Below are 24,792 nucleotides of genomic sequence, written 5' to 3'. Positions count from 1 at the left end.
CTGATTTGCTGTCAAGTCCATTTAACGCTACTGGTATTGCAGCTATTAGAACACTGATTAGAAAATTGATTAGTTTTTTATCATACTTACCATTGTTTTGATAAGTCATATTGCAAATTTGTAATGGTGCAATAGGTTAGGGTTACTTGTGGGATGGGATTGTGTTACAATATAGCAAACTGTATTCCAAACAAAAAATAAATAAAAATAAAAAAACAAAAACTAATGAAAAAATACTTTGAACAAAAAATATAAAATAAAATTGATTAGTCTATTGGTATTTAATATATTAATTACCAATATTCAATCTATAATATTAATTTCAACTTTGATTTGGCCAAAACCTAAAGTGATTTCCACTTATCCTTCATTATGGGACAGAGTCAGACCTGAATGCACTTCTTGAGTATAATGTTTAAATCTGCTGCATCACGTTTAAAGTTGAATTTATTTTCTTGTACAAGAAGGCGCGTTTCACAGTGCAACACACACGTAGGGTTACAGAGAAAAAGGCTCATCATGGAACATTCACTGTTGGTTTATTTACCTTACTAATGGGCGTTTCAGCTTTCACCTGTTGCTTACAGACACATTCCACAGATAACGTCATGACATTTTCTCAGTTCTCTAATTGGTGGCCAGCTGAAGATCCTTAACTTTAGATGACACCCTTCTGACCTGTCTCTGACCTTTTATTCTTTGCTGACTTCCTCTAATTTATATAATACTAGCCTCCCCTTGTTAGCCTTAGCTGCTGAGTTTGCCACTTCTGCAACTTTGCAGAGCAAAACAAGAACATTCAGCATGACATGTAAAAACAAGAACACGCACATAGTATGATTTTAAGACATCTAATCACAGTATAATCCTAATTTTTATAACATACATGAGCCTCATTTCCACTCCCATAATTAGCCAAACGGATGAAGACGCCTTGAACCAGCTGTTTTCATATCAGTTCACCTGCCTGCTTCACCAGTCTGTACACCTGTCAATGAAAATAATCTCAATGTCATTATTATTATTGTTGTTGTTGTTGTTGTTGTTGTTGTTTAGAACCATGTCAATGTTATAACCCTCATGGTGAGTGATGGGGACTTCTGCTGGTGACTTTATGGATGCTCTTTATTTTGGTAGGGAGTATGTAATAGGGGTAACAGTTTCCACAACATGAACTAAAATAATATCACTATATATCACACTAACTAGCTAATTTTAGCTTAATCTGAAGCTACAGGCAACCAATTCATTTAAAGAGTGCTTAGTTCTCCTGACTGGTGAAGTTTTAACGACCAAATTAATGTTTATTAGCATGCTAATCCCTAATCGTGAGTTAAGCTAATCGCTAATTAGCCACCATGCTAGGTGGACTTTGGCAAGAAGTTTGTACAAGTTACCTCTGCGTCCAGAATGTAAAGTCACATGGTTTATGCTGGTTTAAACTGAATGGCAAAGGAATATGTTGCTTTAGATGTCATAGTTTTACTCCTTATTTTAGGGAGTAATGTATGTTTTGCATTTAATATAAGTTACAGTGAGTTTGTATGCACCTCAAATCACCTGCATATGTAATATTCTCCTGTTAGCTTTGAGGTGGACTTTGGATGAAGAGGGACAGCTTGTTCCCAGTGGCAGTTGGACAGGAACTGATGGCTGCTGCTACACAATCTCCAGGACAACTTTTGGATTTAATTTCCCAATAAAAACAATTTAAGGACGCCTTTGGATTCCTTCTAAAATAGATACTTTTCTTTTTCTTCAACTGAAGACCATTTAGGTTTTACTAGTCCATAGACTGAGAAAGGACTGAGAAATGCTTGTGGACTCTAGTTTACTTCACCGTACTACAACTGTTTACTCTTCCCTGGCCTGGTGGGTTGGTCAAATGGCTGTGATTGGCTGGATGACCGTTAATCAAGCTATCTTGACCAATAGGTTTTCATGTATGGGGAACTCGGTTTCGATTTCATCATGAGTACCTCAGGAAAAAGTGGTGGTGGGAGTGAAATCATGTTTCCGTGAAAGTGTCTCCTTGCTTCCCTCATTCATGTCTCAGTCAGGGAGAGAAAGATGCGAGGATGGAGGAATTTAATTCATCCTATGGGTCGTCCTCGTTCACTCCAGCATCATTTTTGAGGAAACGGCAACTACTCATGACTACTACATAATAACTGTTATTATGTTCTGTGTGCATTTACAAATGTATCTGCTTTTTAGCAGATTAAACTTACTACAAAGTTCTTGAGCTCCAGATATCAATCAATTTCATTAGGAAAAAATCATGAATTTTTTTAAATATGAATTTGTGTTAAGAATCTAGGAGACACAAGCTGCATTTAAAGTCATTTCCAGTCATTTTCCAGTCTTAAACTTTGAACAACCTGCTTTTGTTCACAGAGTTGAAACTGTTTTTGATGTTATTCTTTCTGCAGTATATCACTCCTCAATCTCAGGTTATGTTTCAAGACTATATGACACCATTCAACACAACAATCCCCCAACACTGAACAAAGCAAAAGGGAATAAGACCTTGATGTGAATGTCCCTGACACCATGTGTTTTACTTCCTTTCCATTTACAGCACTTAAAGTTAGTCATAGTCTCTACTTCACTCCAGAAAAAATGACAAAAATGTGCTGAAATTCTGATGCCAGCTTTCCTACATCTATCTATCAATCCCTCTGCAATCTCTCTTGTATTTCTTTTTTTTTTGTCATTTTTTGACTGTTAGTGCTCTTATTTTATTTTACCGAACAGGGAAAAATTAAATAAAAAAACTATATAAAGTGTTCGCACAAAGTTCAGGAGAAGTCTAGATATCCTGACTTAGTCTGTGGTTGGGATCAAGCTTAAAAAACTCAGGATCCTAAATTTCACATAATGCAGCTGTTTATGATTTTGGATCACTCGCTCCATCATGTCATCTCACTTACAGTCTCTCTCTTTCTCTGTATGTCTGTTGTCATAGAAACAAACAGGAAGAATGGGACTCAAACGTCACTGCTGTCAGCACTGTGAAAAAGCCTTCACGACATCAACATATTTAAAGATACACCAGAGAGTTCACACCGGAGAGGAACTTCACACTTGTGAACAATGTGGGAAAACTTTCACTAGAGACAGTACTCTAAAAATCCACCAACGCATTCACACTGGAGAGAAGCCGTACTGGTGTGAGCAATGTGGGAAAACGTTCACTCAAGACGGTAATCTAAAAATCCACCAACGCATTCACACTGGAGAGAAGCCGTACTGGTGTGACCAATGTGGGAAAACGTTCACTGAGGACAGTCATCTAAAAATCCACCAACGCATTCACACTGGAGAGAAGCCGTACTGGTGTGAGCAATGTGGGAAAACGTTCACTCAAGACGGTAATCTAAAAATCCACCAACGCATTCACACTGGAGAGAAGCCGTACTGGTGTGAGCAATGTGGGAAAACTTTCACTCGAGGCAGTCATCTAAAAATCCACCAACGCATTCACACTGGAGAGAAGCCGTACCGGTGTGAGCAATGTGGGAAAACGTTCACTCAAGACGGTAATCTAAAAATCCACCAACGCATTCACACTGGAGAGAAGCCGTACTGGTGTGACCAATGTGGGAAAACGTTCACTGAGGACAGTCATCTAAAAATCCACCAACGCATTCACACTGGAGAGAAGCCGTACTGGTGTGACCAATGTGGGAAAACGTTCACTGAGGACAGTCATCTAAAAAGGCACCAACGCATTCACACTGGAGAGAAGCCGTACTGGTGTGACCAATGTGGGAAAACTTTCACTCAAGACAGTAGTCTAAACGACCACCAACGCATTCACACTAGAGAGAAGCCGTACTGGTGTGACCAATGTGGGAAAACGTTCACCAACAACAGTACATTAAAAGCCCACCAACGCATTCACACTGGAGAGAAGCCGTACTGGTGTGACCAATGTGGGAAAATGTTCACCAACAACAGTACATTAAAAGCCCACCAACGCATTCACACTGGAGAGAAGCCGTACTGGTGTGAGCAATGTGGGAAAACTTTCACTCGAGGCAGTCATCTAAAAATCCACCAACGCATTCACACTGGAGAGAAGCCGTACTGGTGTGACCAATGTGGGAAAACGTTCACTGAGGACAGTCATCTAAAAATCCACCAACGCATTCACACTGGAGAGAAGCCGTACTGGTGTGACCAATGTGGGAAAACGTTCACTGAGGACAGTCATCTAAAAAGGCACCAACGCATTCACACTGGAGAGAAGCCGTACTGGTGTGACCAATGTGGGAAAACGTTCACCAACAACAGTACATTAAAAGCCCACCAACGCATTCACACTGGAGAGAAGCCGTACTGGTGTGAGCAATGTGGGAAAACGTTCACTAAGGACAGTCATCTAAAAACCCACCAACGCATTCACTCAGCATCGTGTTGAACATGTTTCGGAGGCAGGTTAGCACTGTCCCCCTCGTCTCCTCTCCATGCCTTTAATAACAGTGTTGTTCTATCCTGAGCTTCTCTACAAACTGAAGGCTGCCAACTACAACTTTAGAATCAGCATGTATGCCATTAGCGGCCCATGTGACCAAATTTTAAGCTCAGTGATTGGTCGTAGTTTACCTATACCCTGAAAGATTTTCAATTTTTCTCCTTGAGTTTCATGTTGATCCAAGTCATAGAAGTGTGAGTCACGTAACATTGTCAGTGGGGAAAATGAACAGCATTTTTACGCCCGCAATAGCTCCTCCTACCTCACTACTCTATACTACTCTGTGCATGGATGTATAATTTTGTTTTTAGTTGTTAGACTCAAACTGATATTATAGTTGCCGAGTCCGCGAGGGTTCGGTGGGGTCCACGTGACGTAAGTTTCGTCATCAGAGGGAGTGCGCGTGGGCTCAGTGCGGACATCCGCGTACCTGCAATTTGTTGTGTCCGTGCGGTCACAACGTTGTGTTCCTGTAGAGGGCGATCTAATGCGCATGTGTGGAACGCATCCTCCTAGCGGACCCCAGAAGGTAATATAAACACATCAACTACCCGTCTGTGGTGTCCACAGCTGTCTGTATGCGCGTCCGCTCGGGAGTATAAATGAAGCTTTATGGAATTGAATTTTGGTTTGGGGCCTTGTGAGGTTTCCAGTGAGACACCTCTGTTGTCAGTTCAGTAAATGTTTTCTTTCTGGTTCAAGTTTGATTTAGTAAACTTTACTATTTACTTAGAACGAGTTAGTACAACATGTTGTCCGACCACATCAGAAAACCAAAAGTGAGCCTCGAAAGACGATTGAGATGTGATATTGTTTTAAATACGCACAGTTTTCAACAGTTGCTCCTAAACCCATTACTGATGTTGCACTTGGTTGTTCACACATACAGAAATAGTTGTGTAGTATAAAATACATTTACTATGGTATTACTAAGATAAGAGAAGACAACAATTTAAAATGAGCCAAATGACTGTGTGTGTGTGTGTGTTACACACTGACAGCCAGTCGTCCGTCATCCTCTGGAAGCTTCAAAACCTCACATCTCTCTGATAGTAACACCTCTTCTAGCTCATGTTTGGATTAAAGTAGGAGAAACTCATTCCATCTCCCTGTCTCTCACCTGTTTTTTTTTTTTTTTTTTTACTGATGAACAGCAGGTTTCCCCTCAGGCAAAAAAACCTGCAGGTGAGAGGTGAGAATATAAGGTTTGTCAGTGTGTATTGGCTCCAAAAAACATATTTACTGCTGAGACATTCCCCGTAAAATTCTGTTAAATTGTGTTTGTTAAATATTCAGGAAGTTGCTCTACTGTTGGACACACAGGACGCTCCAGGAAGTAAAATCATAATGAGTCAGGTGATGTATAATAATAAGATATTGGTCATTGTTGTTGGCCACACAAGAGGTCAATTAAAGTTATAATTGTTATTTATCTTAATTATAGGGATATAGCTCTTTTAAGGTTAAGTGACTGACATGCAAGCACAAGAAAACATCAAGTTCATTTTTAGTTACACATATTTATGACTAAACACTACAACAGATAAACACAGACACAAGAGGGAAAGGGGAAGCTGCTACAAAAGCTGGTAGTGAATGCATGGAATGAATGATGCAGAGTTATCTATTGTGTTAGAAGGATCAATTAGAAGGAGGCTGAAACATAAAACACTACCAACTTCCTAAGAGACAAAGAGAATCATAAAGATGGTCTGATCAGAGCAAAACAAAGAATTGTTTTAAGCAACAAGGATCATTAAAATGATTTTGTTAAGGAGATCACTCCATGCCGGATGCTCTGTACTATAGTGTCCCCTCATCTTTGATCTCTCAGACCCCCAACAAGAATGAACTCTAGGCCAGGACTTTATTAAAAGTCCTGACTAAATGTACTTTATACCTGACGTATTGGTTTAGCATTTTTTTCAGTCGTATTATTCTTATTTCAGTTAAATAAAAGGTTTTTTCACACTTAATTTTAGCTTTTAGTGTAGTTTTAGTAAACTATAATACCTCTGTTATATCCTCTGAGTGAATTTGTTGAACTTTATTAACCCTGTTTTATGCTCTGAGTGATTTTCCCCACAAAAAAAGTGAATGTGTTTCAACCAGTTACAGCCTGCTTTGAGTCAAGGTCACAGCATCGCTTTGTGTGTGTGTGTTACATAGTAGCGTAAATCAGCTCATGTTGCATTGGTATGTATACAGATAAAGAAGAAGAAGAATAGCTCTGTCTGCTCGGGGAAGGACACTTGTCTTTTGTACTGAAACCCCTTTTTTTGGACTTTGAATACCACTTATATTGTAATACTCAAATAAAAAGGGAATATTTCTGCCTCATCAAGAAGTTGTACTTTTTTTCATTGACTGTTTCTCCATCTTATTAGGTGAGTGTTTTTTTTGTGTCATTTTTTCATTAAATACTCCTTTTATCTAGAAGTGACTATTTTTTCTTTGAGGTAATAGTTAACCTATCCCTGCACCCGTTTATTGGGTCAGGACCTGGGTAATGCATACAGGTTAAAGTATCCCATAGATAAATCTCCCTCAGGATACAGATTTACACTTTACTTTGCCCCATTTAAGATGCACTAAGCCCCAAGGATGTAGGTGACTTGGGGTGTGTAGATTTTGTACATTCAGGAGGGGATTGAGAGTAGGTAGGCCTATGGGAAGATGAAAAGAGCCATCACCCATAACCTCAGTGGACTTTGCAATTTAAAAATAAGTTGATACCAATGAAATTCATCTGAACGTGTCTAGCATTTTATGATGGTGTATGAAATAAAAATCCTGGTACAGATCTGCCAGTAAAACATGATGTATTTTATATTTTTTTAAATTTGTAATTAACAACACTTTTCCCCCACTTTAAGCCACCAAACTGTCACTTTTCTTCACTACAAAACAACTGTTCAACTGTTCGGACTACAAAAACAGTTTTTTGGGCTGCTGCTTTTTGCTGGTTGCTGGCTGATTGTCCAGGCTGGCTGCCAGTTTCTTCTTGCTTTTGTCTTTGTCTTCTTGCTTTCTGCCATGTGAAAGATATTTTCTTGTTAGGATTGATGCTTTTGCTAAAACATAATTGCAACAAATAAAGTCCTAGATTTGCTTTTTAGCAAAGATATTTTATAAGCTTACTTTTAATAGAGGTGTTTTAGATATTAGATTCATTTTTTATACTGTGTGAGAGAAAGCTGATTATACTGTATTTGACCATTGTGGACTAAGGTGAGAAACTTACAAATTCACGAGAATTTAGTAGTAGGTCAGTTTAACCTCAACTTCTGCTTTCAGCTAACAAAACAGGAAGCGTGAGAGTGGGCTTCGCCCATTCAACTGTGAAAAACAATGCCACCATGCACAGCTTAAGCCTCAAGGTCTTAAGCTGTGCACTGTAAGAGACAGGTGATGTTTATCCATAAATTGTGCAAAGCAGGATATTTGTCTCTTGACGGTTGAAGTTTCAGATCACCTAGAGGCGTGACCGGAGGTATTGTATCCTACTGGTCTAGATTTATCAATAACCTGAATTGGAAAAATGTCTGTAATCTTCCATATACATGTCTCTTTTAAAATCATACAAAGATATTATCAAGCAAGTCATTGTCTTCTGAAGTTTCAAAAAGACATCTGTATTAACTCTTCATTTTGTGAAATGCACCCTGAAACAATGCAACACATATTCTGGCAATGTCCTTACACTAACAAATTCTGGAAAGATGTGAGCCAATGTATGGTTGATAATATTGACTCTGACTTTTCTCTCTACTGGAAAAATATATTGTTTGGTTTCTTCAATAACAATTGTTATACAATTAATGAATTATGAATAATCGATTTAGACATTATCTTAGCGAAATTTCATATTTATAAATCCAAATTTCGCAATTCTAAACCCTTAATGATAATATTTGAAAATGAAAATAAACAATACATTAAAATCTTGTTTAAATCTAAAATAAGAAAGTTGCTAAAACTGTTGATTTATGTACTTTGTATCTTTATTTAGAAAATTTCTCCCCTGGCTCGTCTGTTCTTTTGTATGTATTAATGACTTCTTTGTCTGTTTTGGGGTGTTAATTATCTGTATAATCGATGTCCCTCTTTATATCTGACCTTGAATGTCAAAAAATATGTTGTGTGGGGGGGGGCAATGAACGGGGCCCCTCCTCCGACGCTGTATCCAGTTCCCTTTACACATTTATGGAACAAACACGCAGTCTGTCTTTCAGGGAGGAGACCTGCTGGATTTTACCGACCAGAACCACTACAAGAGCGGAGGAGAATGGAGGAGAATCAGAACCCGGAGCAACGTACCGACAACACCGTTAAAAAGGAGGAATCAGGCTCGCCCTCTGTTGCCAGCGATACACAGGTTAGTTTTCATGACTCGAGGGTCCGTATATCATCCTGTTGTTGGAGAGAAAGTCGGAAAAAAAACAACGAAAACACTTCTAAGCTTTGTGTTCACGGAGTTTTCCGGCCGTTTCCTCGTGTGTCCCCTCCTAAGTATGTAGCTGACCATTTTCTCCAGCTCGGGGCCACATGCATAAATCTCTGTGTAGATTCATGACTAAAACTGTGTGTACGCACAATGCCAGAAATATGCATACGCATTCTTTTCGTCAGATATATAAAGCTGTGCGTCGAATGGTTCTGTTTTATAAATCTCAATCACTGAGGAACTGATGTGTGTACTACGAGGCGAGATTAGTGGGTTAGCGAGGTGTGTTGAGTATAAAGCCAGGGTTTTCAGTGTCACGAAGGTGGCTCTCTTTTAACCTGGCTCGATCACCATGGTAACTTATACTGCAAACTTAACCTGGTCCGGAGCAGGTTATGTTCCGAATTTCGGTTTAAAGGTATAATTAATTATTCCACATTAAAATGTCTAAAAACAACTAGACCTATGTTATATATTTTGTTGAGTTGTGTACTTACATTATCCCAAATGTTTCCAACAATTTTCAAGCCCAGAAAAATCTGTAATTTAATCAAAGTAACGGACCGTTTCATTTGGTCGCATGTCAATGGCGTCATACCTCCTCTACCATAGAGTAAACACGCACAAGATGCATACAGCGGTGCTGTGTTTGTCTGCTACAACAGCGTCTACCAAAGAGTAACTTACACACATACAAGATAATACATCGGCATTGTGGTTGTTCCACAGAAACTGTTATTAATTGACTTTTAATCAGTTTTAAGCCACATTTTCATGATAAATTTAGGTCGCTTTTAACTATATCTTTTAGCCAGAAGAGGGATTTTAGTCATTGGATGTCTGGATCTTAAGTTATCAGAGAAATAAACTGAACAAGTGTTAGCAGCAGCTTGGCTAACAGCCCGTACCGGACGTCCAGTGGTCGCCGTACATCGTTGGAGAAACACTGATTTTTTTAGGTAAAACAGCTTTAATTAGTATTTTAATGATTTTAATCTGCGTGTACGTTTGTTTTTGTAAAGGAGGAGACCTCTGCGGATAATTCGGCTCCCGGTAAAAACATCCCGAATGATTAACACTGGAGTAATCCTATCCCGGTGAAGCTGGTTATTTCACAACGAAGACAACAACTCCCATGATCCCTTGCTACTTCGCACCGTCATCACACTTTTGTTATTGTTTGGATTGAGAGACCCCTAGTGGCTGAAATTACATATTGTGCATTTAAATCGGCAATAAAAAGTGCCGCCCTTTCACTGACTACCTGATTTGCTGTCAAGTCCATTTAACGCTACTGGTATTGCAGCTATTAGAACACTGATTAGAAAATTGATTAGTTTTTTATCATACTTACCATTGTTTTGATAAGTCATATTGCAAATTTGTAATGGTGCAATAGGTTAGGGTTACTTGTGGGATGGGATTGTGTTACAATATAGCAAACTGTATTCCAAACAAAAAATAAATAAAAATAAAAAAACAAAAACTAATGAAAAAATACTTTGAACAAAAAATATAAAATAAAATTGATTAGTCTATTGGTATTTATCAGAGATAATATTCAATCTATAATATTAATTTCAACTTTGATTTGGCCAAAACCTAAAGTGATTTCCACTTATCCTTCATTATGGGACAGAGTCAGACCTGAATGCACTTCTTGAGTATAATGTTTAAATCTGCTGCATCACGTTTAAAGTTGAATTTATTTTCTTGTACAAGAAGGAGCGTTTCACAGTGCAACACACACGTAGGGTTACAGAGAAAAAGGCTCATCATGGAACATTCACAGTTGGTTTATTTACCTTACTAATGGGCGTTTCAGCTTTCACCTGTTGCTTACAGACACATTCCACAGATAACGTCATGACATTTTCTCAGTTCTCTAATTGGTGGCCAGCTGAAGATCCTTAACTTTAGATGACACCCTTCTGACCTGTCTCTGACCTTTTATTCTTTGCTGACTTCCTCTAATGTATATAGTACTAGCCTCCCCTTGTTAGCCTTAGCTGCTGAGTTTGCCACTTCTGCAACTTTGCAGAGCAAAACAAGAACATTCAGCATGACATGTAAAAACAAGAACACGCATATAGTATGATTTTAAGACATCTAATCACAGTATAATCCTAATTTTTATAACATACATGAGCCTCATTTCCACTCCCATAATTAGCCAAACGGATGAAGACGCCTTGAACCAGCTGTTTTCATATCAGTTCACCTGCCTGCTTCACCAGTCTGTACACCTGTCAATGAAAATAATCTCAATGTCATTATTATTATTGTTGTTGTTGTTGTTGTTGTTGTTGTTTAGAACCATGTCAATGTTATAACCCTCATGGTGAGTGATGGGGACCTCTGCTGGTGACTTTATGGATGCTCTTTATTTTGGTAGGGAGTATGGAATAGGGGTAACAGTTTCCACAACATGAACTAAAATAATATCACTATATATCACACTAACTAGCTAATTTTAGCTTAATCTGAAGCTACAGGCAACCAATTCATTTAAAGAGTGCTTAGTTCTCCTGACTGGTAAAGTTTTAACGACCAAATTAATGTTTATTAGCATGCTAATCCCTAATCGTGAGTTAAGCTAATCGCTAATTAGCCACCATGCTAGGTGGACTTTGGCAAGAAGTTTGTACAAGTTACCTCTGCGTCCAGAATGTAAAGTCACATGGTTTATGCTGGTTTAAACTGAATGGCAAAGGAATATGTTTCTTTAGATGTCATAGTTTTACTCCTTATTTTAGGGAGTAATGTATGTTTTGCATTTAATATAAGTTACAGTGAGTTTGTATGCACCTCAAATCACCTGCATATGTAATATTCTCCTGTTAGCTTTGAGGTGGACTTTGGATGAAGAGGGACAGCTTGTTCCCAGTGGCAGTTGGACAGGAACTGATGGCTGCTGCTACACAATCTCCAGGACAACTTTTGGATTTAATTTCCCAATAAAAACAATTTAAGGACGCCTTTGGATTCCTTCTAAAATAGATACTTTTCTTTTTCTTCAACTGAAGACCATTTAGGTTTTACTAGTCCATAGACTGAGAAAGGACTGAGAAATGCTTGTGGACTCTAGTTTACTTCACCGTACTACAACTGTTTACTCTTCCCTGGCCTGGTGGGTTGGTCAAATGGCTGTGATTGGCTGGATGACCGTTAATCAAGCTATCTTGACCAATAGGTTTTCATGTATGGGGAACTCGGTTTCGATTTCATCATGAGTACCTCAGGAAAAAGTGGTGGTGGGAGTGAAATCATGTTTCCGTGAAAGTGTCTCCTTGCTTCCCTCATTCATGTCTCAGTTAGGGAGAGAAAGATGCGAGGATGGAGGAATTTAATTCATCCTATGTGTTGTGGATTTTCGGAGCTGATGCACTGGCAGTTGTCAGTTTGAAGAAGAGAAGACCAAACCAAACTTCGTATGATGATTCTGGGAAAACTTTAATGAAGAACCTTGCAAGGGAGAGCGACTCAAGGGACACCTCCTGTTCGTACGGTGTCCCCAAACCCGTCTGACCCTCACAGTCCAAAACCAGCCTTTAAGCCAATCATAGAAACTAGTTCGTCAGTTCCGAATCATAAACCTATGACCTAAATCTGTATCTTTGGTTTGTCTTGTTGCGTCTGATGATGACCTGCATTCTGGCCTTGGTTCGCCTGTGAGGCTCCTGGTTTATTAAACAACATGTGTTATCTTCTGTTTGAGAGAACAGAAGAGTACAGCTTGACATTCTGTTGTCCTGGTCAGTTATGGAATATCCATAACACTATGGGTCGTCCTCGTTCACTCCAGCATCATTTTTGAGGAAACGGCAACTACTCATGACTACTACATAATAACTGTTATTATGTTCTGTGTGCATTTACAAATGTATCTGCTTTTTAGCAGATTAAACTTACTACAAAGTTCTTGAGCTCCAGATATCAATCAATTTCATTAGGAAAAAATCATGAATTTTTTTAAATATGAATTTGTGTTAAGAAACTAGGAGACACGAGCTGCATTTAAAGTCATTTCCAGTCATTTTCCAGTCTTAAACTTTGAACAACCTGCTTTTGTTCACAGAGTTGAAACTGTTTTTGATGTTATTCTTTCTGCAGTATATCACTCCTCAATCTCAGGTTATGTTTCAAGACTATATGACACCATTCAACACAACAATCCCCCAACACTGAACAAAGCAAAAGGGAATAAGACCTTGATGTGAATGTCCCTGACACCATGTGTTTTACTTCCTTTCCATTTACAGCACTTAAAGTTAGTCATAGTCTCTACTTCACTCCAGAAAAAATGACAAAAATGTGCTGAAATTCTGATGCCAGCTTTCCTACATCTATCTATCAATCCCTCTGCAATCTCTCTTGTATTTCTTTTTTTTTTGTCATTTTTTGACTGTTAGTGCTCTTATTTTATTTTACCGAACAGGGAAAAATTAAATAAAAAAACTATATAAAGTGTTCGCACAAAGTTCAGGAGAAGTCTAGATATCCTGACTTAGTCTGTGGTTGGGGTCAAGCTTAAAAAACTCAGCTGTTTATGATTTTGGATCACTCGCTCCATCATGTCATCTCACTTACAGTCTCTCTCTTTCTCTGTATGTCTGTTGTCATAGAAACAAACAGGAAGAATGGGACTCAAACGTCACTGCTGTCAGCACTGTGAAAAAGCCTTCACGACATCAACATATTTAAAGATACACCAGAGAGTTCACACCGGAGAGGAACTTCACACTTGTGAACAATGTGGGAAAACTTTCACTAGAGACAGTACTCTAAAAATCCACCAACGCATTCACACTGGAGAGAAGCCGTACTGGTGTGAGCAATGTGGGAAAACTTTCACTCGAGACAGTCATCTAAAAATCCACCAACGCATTCACACTGGAGAGAAGCCGTACTGGTGTGAGCAATGTGGGAAAACGTTCACTCAAGACAGTCATCTAAAAATCCACCAACGCATTCACACTGGAGAGAAGCCATACTGGTGTGACCAATGTGGGAAAACGTTCACTGAGGACAGTCATCTAAAAAGGCACCAACGCATTCACACTGGAGAGAAGCCGTACTGGTGTGACCAATGTGGGAAAACTTTCACTCAAGACAGTAGTCTAAACGACCACCAACGCATTCACACTGGAGAGAAGCCGTACTGGTGTGACCAATGTGGGAAAACGTTCACCAACAACAGTACATTAAAAGTCCACCAACGCATTCACACTGGAGAGAAGCCGTACTGGTGTGACCAATGTGGGAAAATGTTCACCAACAACAGTACATTAAAAGCCCACCAACGCATTCACACTGGAGAGAAGCCGTACTGGTGTGACCAATGTGGGAAAACTTTCACAAAAGACAGTCATCTAAAAACCCACCAACGCATTCACTCAGCATCGTGTTGAACATGTTTGGAGGCAGGTTAGCACTGTCCCCCTCGTCTCCTCTCCATGCCTTTAATAACAGTGTTGTTCTATCCTGAGCTTCTCTACAAACTGAAGGCTGCCAACTGCAACTTTAGAATCAGCATGTATGCCATTAGCGGCCCATGTGACCAAATTTTAAGCTCAGTGATTGGTCGTAGTTTACCTATACCCTGAAAGATTTTCAATTTTTCTCCTTGAGTTTCATGTTGATCCAAGTCATAGAAGTGTGAGTCACGTAACATTGTCAGTGGGGAAAATGAACAGCATTTCTACGCCTGAAATAACTCCTCACACCTCACAACTCTATACCGCTCTGTGCAAAAAAAATGTGGCCCAGCAAATATGTATGGTGGTTAAAGGTGTGTATAGTAAAACTTAGAGAAACCACGAAATTAGTTTAAAGGAGTTTAAGGTGGACTTAGGATTCGTTTTTGGTGGTTTTACAGACGATTAAGGAACAGTTTAGTTTAATGGTAATTAGATTTTGAGGAGTAACAGTATGTTTGGGGACAGACCGAGACAAGGTGACACTAAAATATGGGATGTTAATAAAGTTGGGTTAAAGAGGGAATTTGAGGTAACACATGTCTTATAATGTAACCTTTCTTATAATGTTTATGATTCATAATTATATATACAAAAATAAATCATTTTTGCCTTTTTTCTCTCTACATGTACTCTGGAAGTTTTCAGCTTCTCAGTGTCTTCTCCTTTTTTTTTCTCTGTTAGAAAAAAGTTGAAAAGATAAACTTAATTTTTGGTTGTCTGTCCATACTCATTTGGGGGTCAAAAAGGCATCTCTTGTGATCAAAATGGTTGAAATCCTAGTCTTGTTGGCACTCAGATTACTCAGCTGATGTTAATAATTTAACACGTAAAACGTTGTCCAAAGAATAGGTTCAAGTTCTTCTAAGTTCAGGTTCTTTGTAGTTTGGGTGTAAATGCATTACAGTTGCCATGAGATCAGGTTATCTCTGTATTTATTATATAACATGTTAAAAAAAATAAAAAATAAAAAATTGAGAATAAAAAACAAGAATAAACCATAAAATTAATAGCAAAAATACAGTGGAAACAGCTTATGTCTGTCGGGGTCAAATTGATCACTATAAACTGATGATGATTATTGTAACCATTTTTGTTTTTTTTCCTTTTCTTTATTTCTCATGCCGATTACCATCTAATTGATATTTGTATATTTATTACATGAATATAAAGTTATGAAACTGAAAGCTTAGGTATTTACTGAATTTTATTGACTGTTTCAAAATATAGTACAGCTGTTTAAACACCTGTTCTTTCGCTGCTGCATCTCATTGGCTCGTTTTGGCAGTTTGTTTGATGAGATTACGTTTCTCATTGAGAGAAAATGACTTTCTTTTTTCCTGTCATGATTTCAGTGTGCACACAGCACCAGCCTCAGGCAACCAGCTGGAAGCGGACGGGTTACCCCAAAGCAATAATGGTGCCGCAGCCGCTAAGCACATATCATGTGTATCATGGGAGTAAAGTTAAAAAAAATGGAATTACCATAGTTTTAAAAACAAATTCCATATGTTGTCATGAAAAAGACCCCACATGAACACTGTAAGTGTACTACTTGATTACTATAAGCAAATTATTTAAACAGCATTTGTATAGGAATGATTTTGTCATGAGCTTTTTGATCCATATAAACGGTTGATCACTGTAACCGTGATCACCATAAGCGGTTTCCAAATATGAGGGAATAGTATAAGGTGTATAACGAAGTTTGATTTAGAAGATCTTGACTTTTATTTTAGCTTTGGTATAATTTATATGTGGCTTCCAGCATAATTTATTATCTATTATTACTCCAAGAAATTTGATATCAGACACTCTTTCAATATCTACTCCATTTATCATGAGTTTCTTGTTTGAGTTAGTTAAACAGTTCCCAAAGATTATAAATTTCATTTAAGTTAAATTCAGTGTTAGTTTATTAGAATTAAACCAACTCTTTAGCATTTTCAATTCTTTTTCCACAGTATCCAAGAGTTGTTCCGAATTATTACTGCAACAAAATACATTTGTGTCATCTGCAAATAATAGAGTTTTTAGTATTTTGGAAACCTCAAATTTATTCTTTATGTACAAAATAAACAACAATGGTCCCAACATTGAGCCCTGTGGAACCCCACAAGTAACCTTCAGTAGTTGTGATTTGAAGTTATTTCTTTGAACATACTGGTACATTATGTTTTGTGATCAATTCATCCATTTTTTTATATAATATTTTTCTAGAGCTTTAGAGAACTGTGGAAGTAAGGAACGAGGTCTGTAATTTGAGAGTATATGTCTATCTCCAGCCTTATATATTGGTATGACTTTAGCTATTTTCATTTTGCCAGCTTGTAAAGACTGATTACTTATGTGTGTAAGAGGTTTTCAAACACTCAATATTTTCACCATATCCATTCCATTCCAGTCAGTAGATTTCTTACTCTTATAAACATAGATTTATTTACATTTACATTTACTTTCCACATCATCTCCACTACTAGTCTTTGTAATCTCCTCAGTCAAACCAGGACAAACACCAACAAAAAAATCATCACATTTGTCTTCATTTAAATGCATATTATTAATAGTTGTATTATTCTTTGTGCTAAAATGATTTGGGTATCCTGTTTTTCCAGTTCTATTTTAATGTAATTTAACACTCTCTGTGTATTTTTAATATTGGTTTACGTTGTCCCATAGTAATTTGCTATAATATTCTCTTTTGTTGCTTCTCATTACTCTTGTCAGTTTGTTTTTATGTCTTACAAGTGTGTTCTGCTTCTGTTGTTCTTTTCTTTAAAATAATTTTTTATTTGATTTTTCTTCTTGCGTGCGTATTGTTTGCAGTGTTAGCCCTTAGTTAGCAATGTTTTTCAGCAAATTTGTTTCCCTACTTTTTTTTCGTAGAGAACTGTTGTTATGGACAAAAATGTCTCATAGGCTTCATTTACATCTTCCACACAGACTTTATTCCAGTCTTATTTCATTAGGTCATCTTTAAAAGAGTTGATTGCATTTTGTGTTTTGTATCTAATTAGGTTGTATGCTTTAATGTGTTTGTTGGTCCCAGTACAGCTCTGAATGACTGCAAAGACCAGCAGATGGTCACTTGTGTCATTTATAAGTAGTCCATTTACTATTTTCCTATCAATAACATTGGTAAATATGTATTTTTAAAATCGCAAGAAGAAATGGTGAGCTGCCAGTTTGACTATACTTAATATGCAAACTGCAGATCAGTTTCTGATTTAATTGTATTAAAACCATCTTAATATGCATAGTTGTAAACTGGTTAAATAAAGATATAAACCTGGGTTGTGTGTTTATCTGACCACCGGATGCCAAGTTACACTTTATAATATAAAAAAACAGGTAGTAACACAGTCCTTAAGTATTATAGATACTAAAATGTAAAAGTTTTTCTGCCTAAGACAAAGTTTTTTTAAATGACACGTGCAGGATTACATCTGGGAAAGCAAGACAACTGCAGCTAGTCAAAGGTAGTGGCTGCTCTTCTAGTTATAAAATGTGGCCTAGAAGAAACCGGTGAACCTGAAAATAGTTTGTAGTTTTTCCATCAATCATATTTACACCTCAGATGTGAAAAATTATCTGAAAGTTATCAGACTAATCAAAACCATAAACTCAAATCCTCACTGCACTGATCTTTTGTCTATGTTTTACTTGTTTAAGCTAGTTAGGTTGAAAAAAGGGACCGCAACTAATTTCTCTTTTCATCACCCAATAATTTATCACCATGAAGAATTTAGTCATTTGGAGGATTTACACGCAGGCACTTCACAAAAAATGTAAAGAAGAGATTTTATCATCAACACAATATTCTAAAGCTTTAAGAAGCAATAAATCAAACTATCAGTGCATTACAGTCACACATCTGAACCAGGACACCTAGAAAATAATTTCAAGACTGTAGAAAACGGCTCAAAAGAAAGTCGAGAGGATTGCAGTATTTGTCTGAAAGTGCTACCGTCACTGTTTTGAGGAACTGGGACAACAAATCTAACTGGAGTAAGTTTCTCCAAAGCTTTTGATAAATTATTATTATCAGTATCATTCAAAACATCACTAGTATCAGCCATGCTGGTGGAAATGGGGGAAATGCCTTTAAGAATCAGAAGAGTAAAGTTCATGCTGGCATACTGGCTGATAAATATCCTGCCAAGAGTGTTTTAACAGACTGCAGGGAACATAATGACACAAATTTCATAAGTTCTGGTTGGGTTGGTGATGCAAAGGCAGAAAATATAGGATTATGTCAATTACAGTACAGCCCCACAGTTTCATTTTCTTCCATTCTGCCCTGATTTGCCAAGTATAGAACTAAACATACAGCAGGAATTGAAGGACAAATTAGAGCAACTTCCAGTATGGCGCATAGTCTAGAACTATTTTGATCAGCATTTTTCAGACTCTGTTTATATTTACAGAAGGCTAAAAAAGATCCTGATACAGGATGTGCAGGTGCGGCAGTATATATCCCAGTGAGTCAGTCATATATTAGGAAAAGGTATCAGCTATTGGCAATATTGTTTTCCTCTATCCACTGGCTCTGCAGTGGATAGAGGAAAAAAATAACACTGTTATTGCATCTGACAGCTTTTGAGCACTAATAAGTATAAGATCTGGCAGATCATCATTTAGGACAGATATTATCAATGAAATATTCCTTATACGGAATATTTGAGGCTGAGGAGCCAGCCAGCCAAAGTGTGAATGAGTGTGAAGAGATATAAATAATGTTATTGACATCTCTTTACATATTTTGCTTTTATATGCCTCTTAAATATTTCGAAACAACCATATCAGTAGGCATAGATTATTGTTTATAATCAGTTAATGTCAGTGAAAAGGTCACATTGTGTTGATCATAACACAATTTTATATCCCTCAATTCCTCAACATGTAGATGGATATACAATATTTCTTCAAAAAGGCTGCACCTGCCGAAGGCCGGTCAGGTGAGAAGATTTTGCCAGTTCAGTCAAATACAAAATTAAAGTGGTTGATCACTCATTAAGCCTTGAGTTCTTGTCAATCTGAGTTTAATAAAATAACATGTTACTGAAAACAGGCGAGGAGAGGGAGAGGAGGAAGATGGAGGAGACTGACAGGGCTGAAGGAGCAGATCTGATGGAGGTTAGTGATCAAGAAGGACGCGAGTGGGAGTTGTTTAAACTTTTCAGTTAAAATTAATACTGAATTGTGTGACATAGGCCTATTACTCATACTAGGCATAAACTAAATGATTTTATGACATTTTTAGTTTTAGTTCAAACATCAGTCTGTGTATGAATTACATACCTGCAACATAACTAAGAGAGAGGAGATAGCATTCCTTGACTTCAATAGTTTTGCTTGATCTGTTCCTGTTGTAAGTGGATGGAAAGCATTTAAGTCATATTAGATCCATGCCTATTACAAACTATGAAGAGACAGATCTATTGTGTTGATTTTACACCTATTGCTATTCTAAAACATCATGACAAACAGACATTTTGGGGCCATCAAAAAAAAAAATCCTCCTCCCAGCAACCCCTGGTAAAGGCTCAGCCCCCCTAACCATAAATCTCTAGTGACGCCCCTGCCTTTAGGTGAGTTTTTTTAAGCTCTGTAAAGTTTCCCATCGTCGACTTTCAGCAGACATGACGACAGACGATAAACAAAACCAAAATGGATGTGGTCAGATCGACAATGACAGACAAGTTAATCTCAAACGTGTTTAAAGTGACCGCGATACGTGAGAACGCTGAGGTAATATTTAAGGTGGAACAGCAGCGAAGTCTGTCAGTCAGAGAGGAGACCTGCTGGATTTTATAGACCTAGACCACAACAAGAGTGGAATGGATGAGAACCAGAACCCAGAGCACCGCACCGACATCCCCGTTAAATGGGAAGAATCAGGCTCGCTCTTTGCCACCACCGATAAACAGGTCAGTGTTCATAACTTCATGATAAAACCGGCTTCATAACGAAACTAAAGACGCGAGGACGGGTCCGCGTGTCATCCGTCCATCCTGATGTTGTTATTGGTTTTTTTGGCCGTAAAAACTACAAAAAGGTTCCAGTGTTTCTTGGTTTCACCTTGTTGCGAACAAAAGCTAGAAAATGTTTACTTTTTGGTTGAGGAAGTTTCAATTCTCCCGCGGCGCATGCGCAGTAAACTGGAAGTAAAAGTATAAAAATTGACTGTATAAAAATACTTAAATATTATCAATGCTACCAATATATCAATGTAAAAATACTCCATTACAAATAAAAGTCCTGCATGAAAAAATCCTACTTTGTAAAAGTTCATAAGTATCAACAGCAAAATGTAGTTGAAGTATTAAAGTAAAATCATGTTACTGGCAAGATTTCACTTTCATGTATTAGTCCACATAGTTCAATCAAACACAAAACAGAGCATTACCAGATAACCCATAATATAATATATCATTATAACATTTAATGTGAGAGCCGGGGGAGTAGCAATTCTTGTTAAGAACAACATCACATTTATTTCCACTAACACTATCTCTGATATTAATGATTGCTACATTATTATTGCTGGCAAACTGTATATCGTGTCTATTGTTTTAGTAAACACTGATGCTCCAGACCTGGATCATGGGAAACATCCAGACGATATCAATACAGCCAATTATCTCTATTACTGTCATTACTGTGATTATTGAGAGACACTGTGAACACAGAGCAGCTCTCCTGCTTTTATTAGCAGTTTGATTTTGTTTAGACACAAGTGGCATGTAAGAGCTCAGTATAACTGTCATTATGTTCTGTGTGCATTTACAAAATGATCTGCTTTTTAAAAATAATGTATGTTAATATCCAGCATATTAAATTTACTACAAAGATCTTGCACTCCAGAAATCAATCAATCAATTTCATTAGGAAAAAAATCATGAATTTTTGAAATATAAATTTGTGTTCAGAAATTAAGAGACACTGAGCTGTAATTAAAGTGATCTCCAGTCATTTGCCAGTCTTTGAACAACCTGCAGATCTATTGTGTTGATTTTGTACCTGTTGCTACTCTAAAAAATCATGACAAACAGACATTTTGGGGCCATTTACAAAAAAAAATCCTCCCGGCAACCCCTGGTAAAGGCTTAGCCCCCTAACCATAAATCTCTAGTGACGCCCCTGCCTTTAAGTGAGTTTTTTAAGCTCTGTAAAGTTTCCCATCGTCGACTTTCAGTAGACATGACGACAGACCGATAAACAAAACCAAAACTAAGCGTTGACCATGATATGGATGTGGTCAGATCGACAATGACAGACAAGTTCATCTCAAACGTGTTTAAAGTGACCGCGATACGTGAGAACGCTGAGGTTATATTTAAGGTGGAACAGCAGCGAAGTCTGTCAGTCACAGAGGAGACCTGCTGGATCTTATAGACCTAGACCACAACAAGAGTGGAATGGATGAGAACCAGAACCCGGAGCACCGCACCGACTTTCCCGTTAAATGGGAAGAATCAGGCTCGCTCTTTGCCACCACCGATAAACAGGTCAGTGTTCATAACGGCCGTAAAAGCTACAAAAACGTTACGGTGTAAAATGTATAAAGTAAACTGAAATTAAAAGTACCAATCATTGACTGTATAAAATACTTAAATATTATCAATGCTACCAATATATCAATGTAAAAATACTCCATTACAAATAAAAGTCCTGCATTAAAAAATCCTACTTTGTAAAAGTTCATAAGTATTGGCAACAAAATGTAGTTGAAGTAAAGTAAAATCATGTTACTGGCAAGATTTCACTTTCATGTATTAGTCCACATAGTTCAATCAAACACAAAACAGAGCATTACCAGATAACCCATAATATAATATATCATTATAACATTTAATGTGAGAGCCGGGGGAGTAGCAATTCTTGTTAAGAACAACATTACATTTATTTCCACTAAGAAAGAGGCTAATAGTCAGTGGTGTTGCCGTAGTATGGATGCGCTGGAGCTTACCTCTCAGGGGCCACGGGGTGTACTTCTTGGAGAGTCTCCTGCCTCGGTGGCTTTGTGTTCTCTCTCAGAGAAAAAAATGTATGTAAAATGTAAGATTTTATGTGGTTTTTATTCAATCAGTTCAAAAATGATAGAAAAGTCAATATATAAAAAATAAAAATGGAAAAAGAAAAAAGAGGAACTGGTTTGGTTCGGTTCTCACATGCCTTTCTTTTCCAGGCCTATTTAATCAGAATGGGCTTGGTTAAAAATTTTCGACTTTTTAATTCAGTCTTTCATAACTTATTTATGTCCATCTATCATTAAATTCTAAATTTGGTAACTGGCTGACAATCTCTGGTGTTCTAAAGTTACCACCAGGCACTGATTTTTTTGCTCACAGCCAGCTTTCACCAGTTTGAAAAAAATTGCAAAAATGCACCAAGAATTGAAATCTATAATTACCCTTACTCTGAAGCTCTCCAGTAACAGGAATCTCCATGTGGTGTGTGGCTCCGAGAGAGCCCGCAGTCAAAAGGAAGGACTGCTTATGTACGCCTTTTATCAAAAACCACGACACACTGTACGTGGTGCGGCATGCGTCTAACCTAGCCAGAAAAAACAGTTTCTAAGTTCACGATGGTCATGTCACCTGACATGAATCTACACTCAGTATTTTTTTACAACAACTCTTTAACAAAGATGGTGGACACATTGACTTCAAAACCAACATAACCAATGTCTGATATGCAATGTGGTAATAACACCTAGTTACACAACTCCTGATGGTAATGATGGGTATTTTTTTAAAGAATTATAATCTCAACAATAAAAGGATCAGGAGTAAATGGTTAAATGTCAAATGATATTAGTATGACATGATTAAATTCAGAAATTAAAGAAAAAATTAAAAGGTCACATAAAAGATGTGATAACTAAAATGAGTAGGATACTTAAGGACTTCACATATGTGTAAAAGTGTATTCATATGTGTTTTGTGATTTGGTGTGAGGATGTGAGGGAGGGGTAAGTGTATGTGGGTAAATGTAAGCAAGGATGTAAAGGAGGGGTGAGTGTGTGTAAATGTAAAAGAGGTGTTGAATGTGTCATCTAAATGACTTGCAGTGACAATTAAATGACAAAGTAAGAAGCTGTATACTGAATGACTAAGTAAAAAGAATATAATACAAGGATTATGGCGCAGAATACTCCTAGACCATATATCTTGATTACGTTGCTTCACCCTGCTGAATAGTCTATCATCCTAAACAAGATTACAACTATAAGGGAGACTTCTGACAATACATTGTTGTCACACTTGTGGAGGCAACCTCCTTTAGTTTCTTTCTATTAGTCGTTGTTCTGTTACCCGAATTTAAACCTATTGATGGTGAATGCAAATCATGTCTCCTTTTTCCACCATAAGGTCATGCCAGCATTCAGCCAGCAAGTAGGCATAAACTCAATAAATGGCAGCAACAATAATTACAAACTTTTTCTCCTCTCTCAACAGTTGAAACTGTTCTTGATGTTGTTTCTTCTGCAAAAATTTGATACCGGCACATCTTTAATTACAACCTTAACTAGTGCAGTGTCCGATCAAATTGTGCCTGTTTGGAGTGGGTCAATTTCTCAGTACCTAGAGAGAACAGTGCCTGTCCTATAAATGCCTCTCATGCAGACTATTGGTAGACGCTACAATTTACAAATGCTCCTTAAACACCTCACACGCAGAATATCTGGAGACTACAATTTTGAATTGAGCTGAAGTTGATTGGATGAACTGTAGAGCCTGTTCAAAACGTGCCTCAGACATCCTGCACTACGTCTTGAAAATAAATACAAAGTTCCTGCACGTGAGGAATGGGAATAGAGTTTAACTCTCTAAACTTTTTCAATTCAATCTTTATGTTAGTTCTTATCACTACAGATGTAATCCCACCTCTGACCACAATATGGGTTGTAATGGCAGAATGGCACTGTCCGTATTTCTGTTCGTTGACTCCACGAGCAGAAGATGAAGCAAATCAACGTTATTTATGAGGTATTTTTATATATTTCTTGAGAACCGCTTCTCAAGATATGTGAAGGACAAACTTGCATACATACAGACAGACAGAAATAGATTCCTTGCTTTATATAGAGAGATATAGAGATATCATCTTCAGATATTTTGTTTTTGTCCGACCAACAGTCCAAAACCCAAAAGTATTCAATTTACAAGTATATAAAAACACAGATAATTTTTTACTGACCTCTTTGTAAATAGCTAGTTTATCAGTCAGTCTATCAGTCAGTACTCTTCTTTTATTTTACCAAATGGGGAAAAATGAATAGTGTTCACACAAAGGTCTGGAGATGTCTAGATATCCTGACTTAGTCTGTGGTTGAGGTCAAGCTTAAAAAACTCTGGATCCTAAATTTCGCATAATGCAAC

General features: G+C 37.5%; 1 protein-coding gene across 1 annotated transcript in view; it reads left to right on the top strand.

Moving 5' to 3' along the window:
• LOC122967725 overlaps window positions 1-24,792 on the top strand; it is a 68,466-nt gene that overhangs the window by 41,872 nt on the left and 1,802 nt on the right. The window contains 2 exon segments of the mRNA XM_044332517.1: window positions 3,024-4,349; window positions 13,659-14,259. Coding sequence (XP_044188452.1) covers window positions 3,024-4,349; window positions 13,659-14,259 — 1,927 coding nt within the window.

Source organism: Thunnus albacares, chromosome 2, assembly GCF_914725855.1.
Source record: "Thunnus albacares chromosome 2, fThuAlb1.1, whole genome shotgun sequence".
Lineage (NCBI taxonomy): Eukaryota > Metazoa > Chordata > Actinopteri > Scombriformes > Scombridae > Thunnus > Thunnus albacares.
Note: the sequence above shows the minus strand (reverse complement) of the source record. Positions and strands in the feature narration are given on the sequence as shown.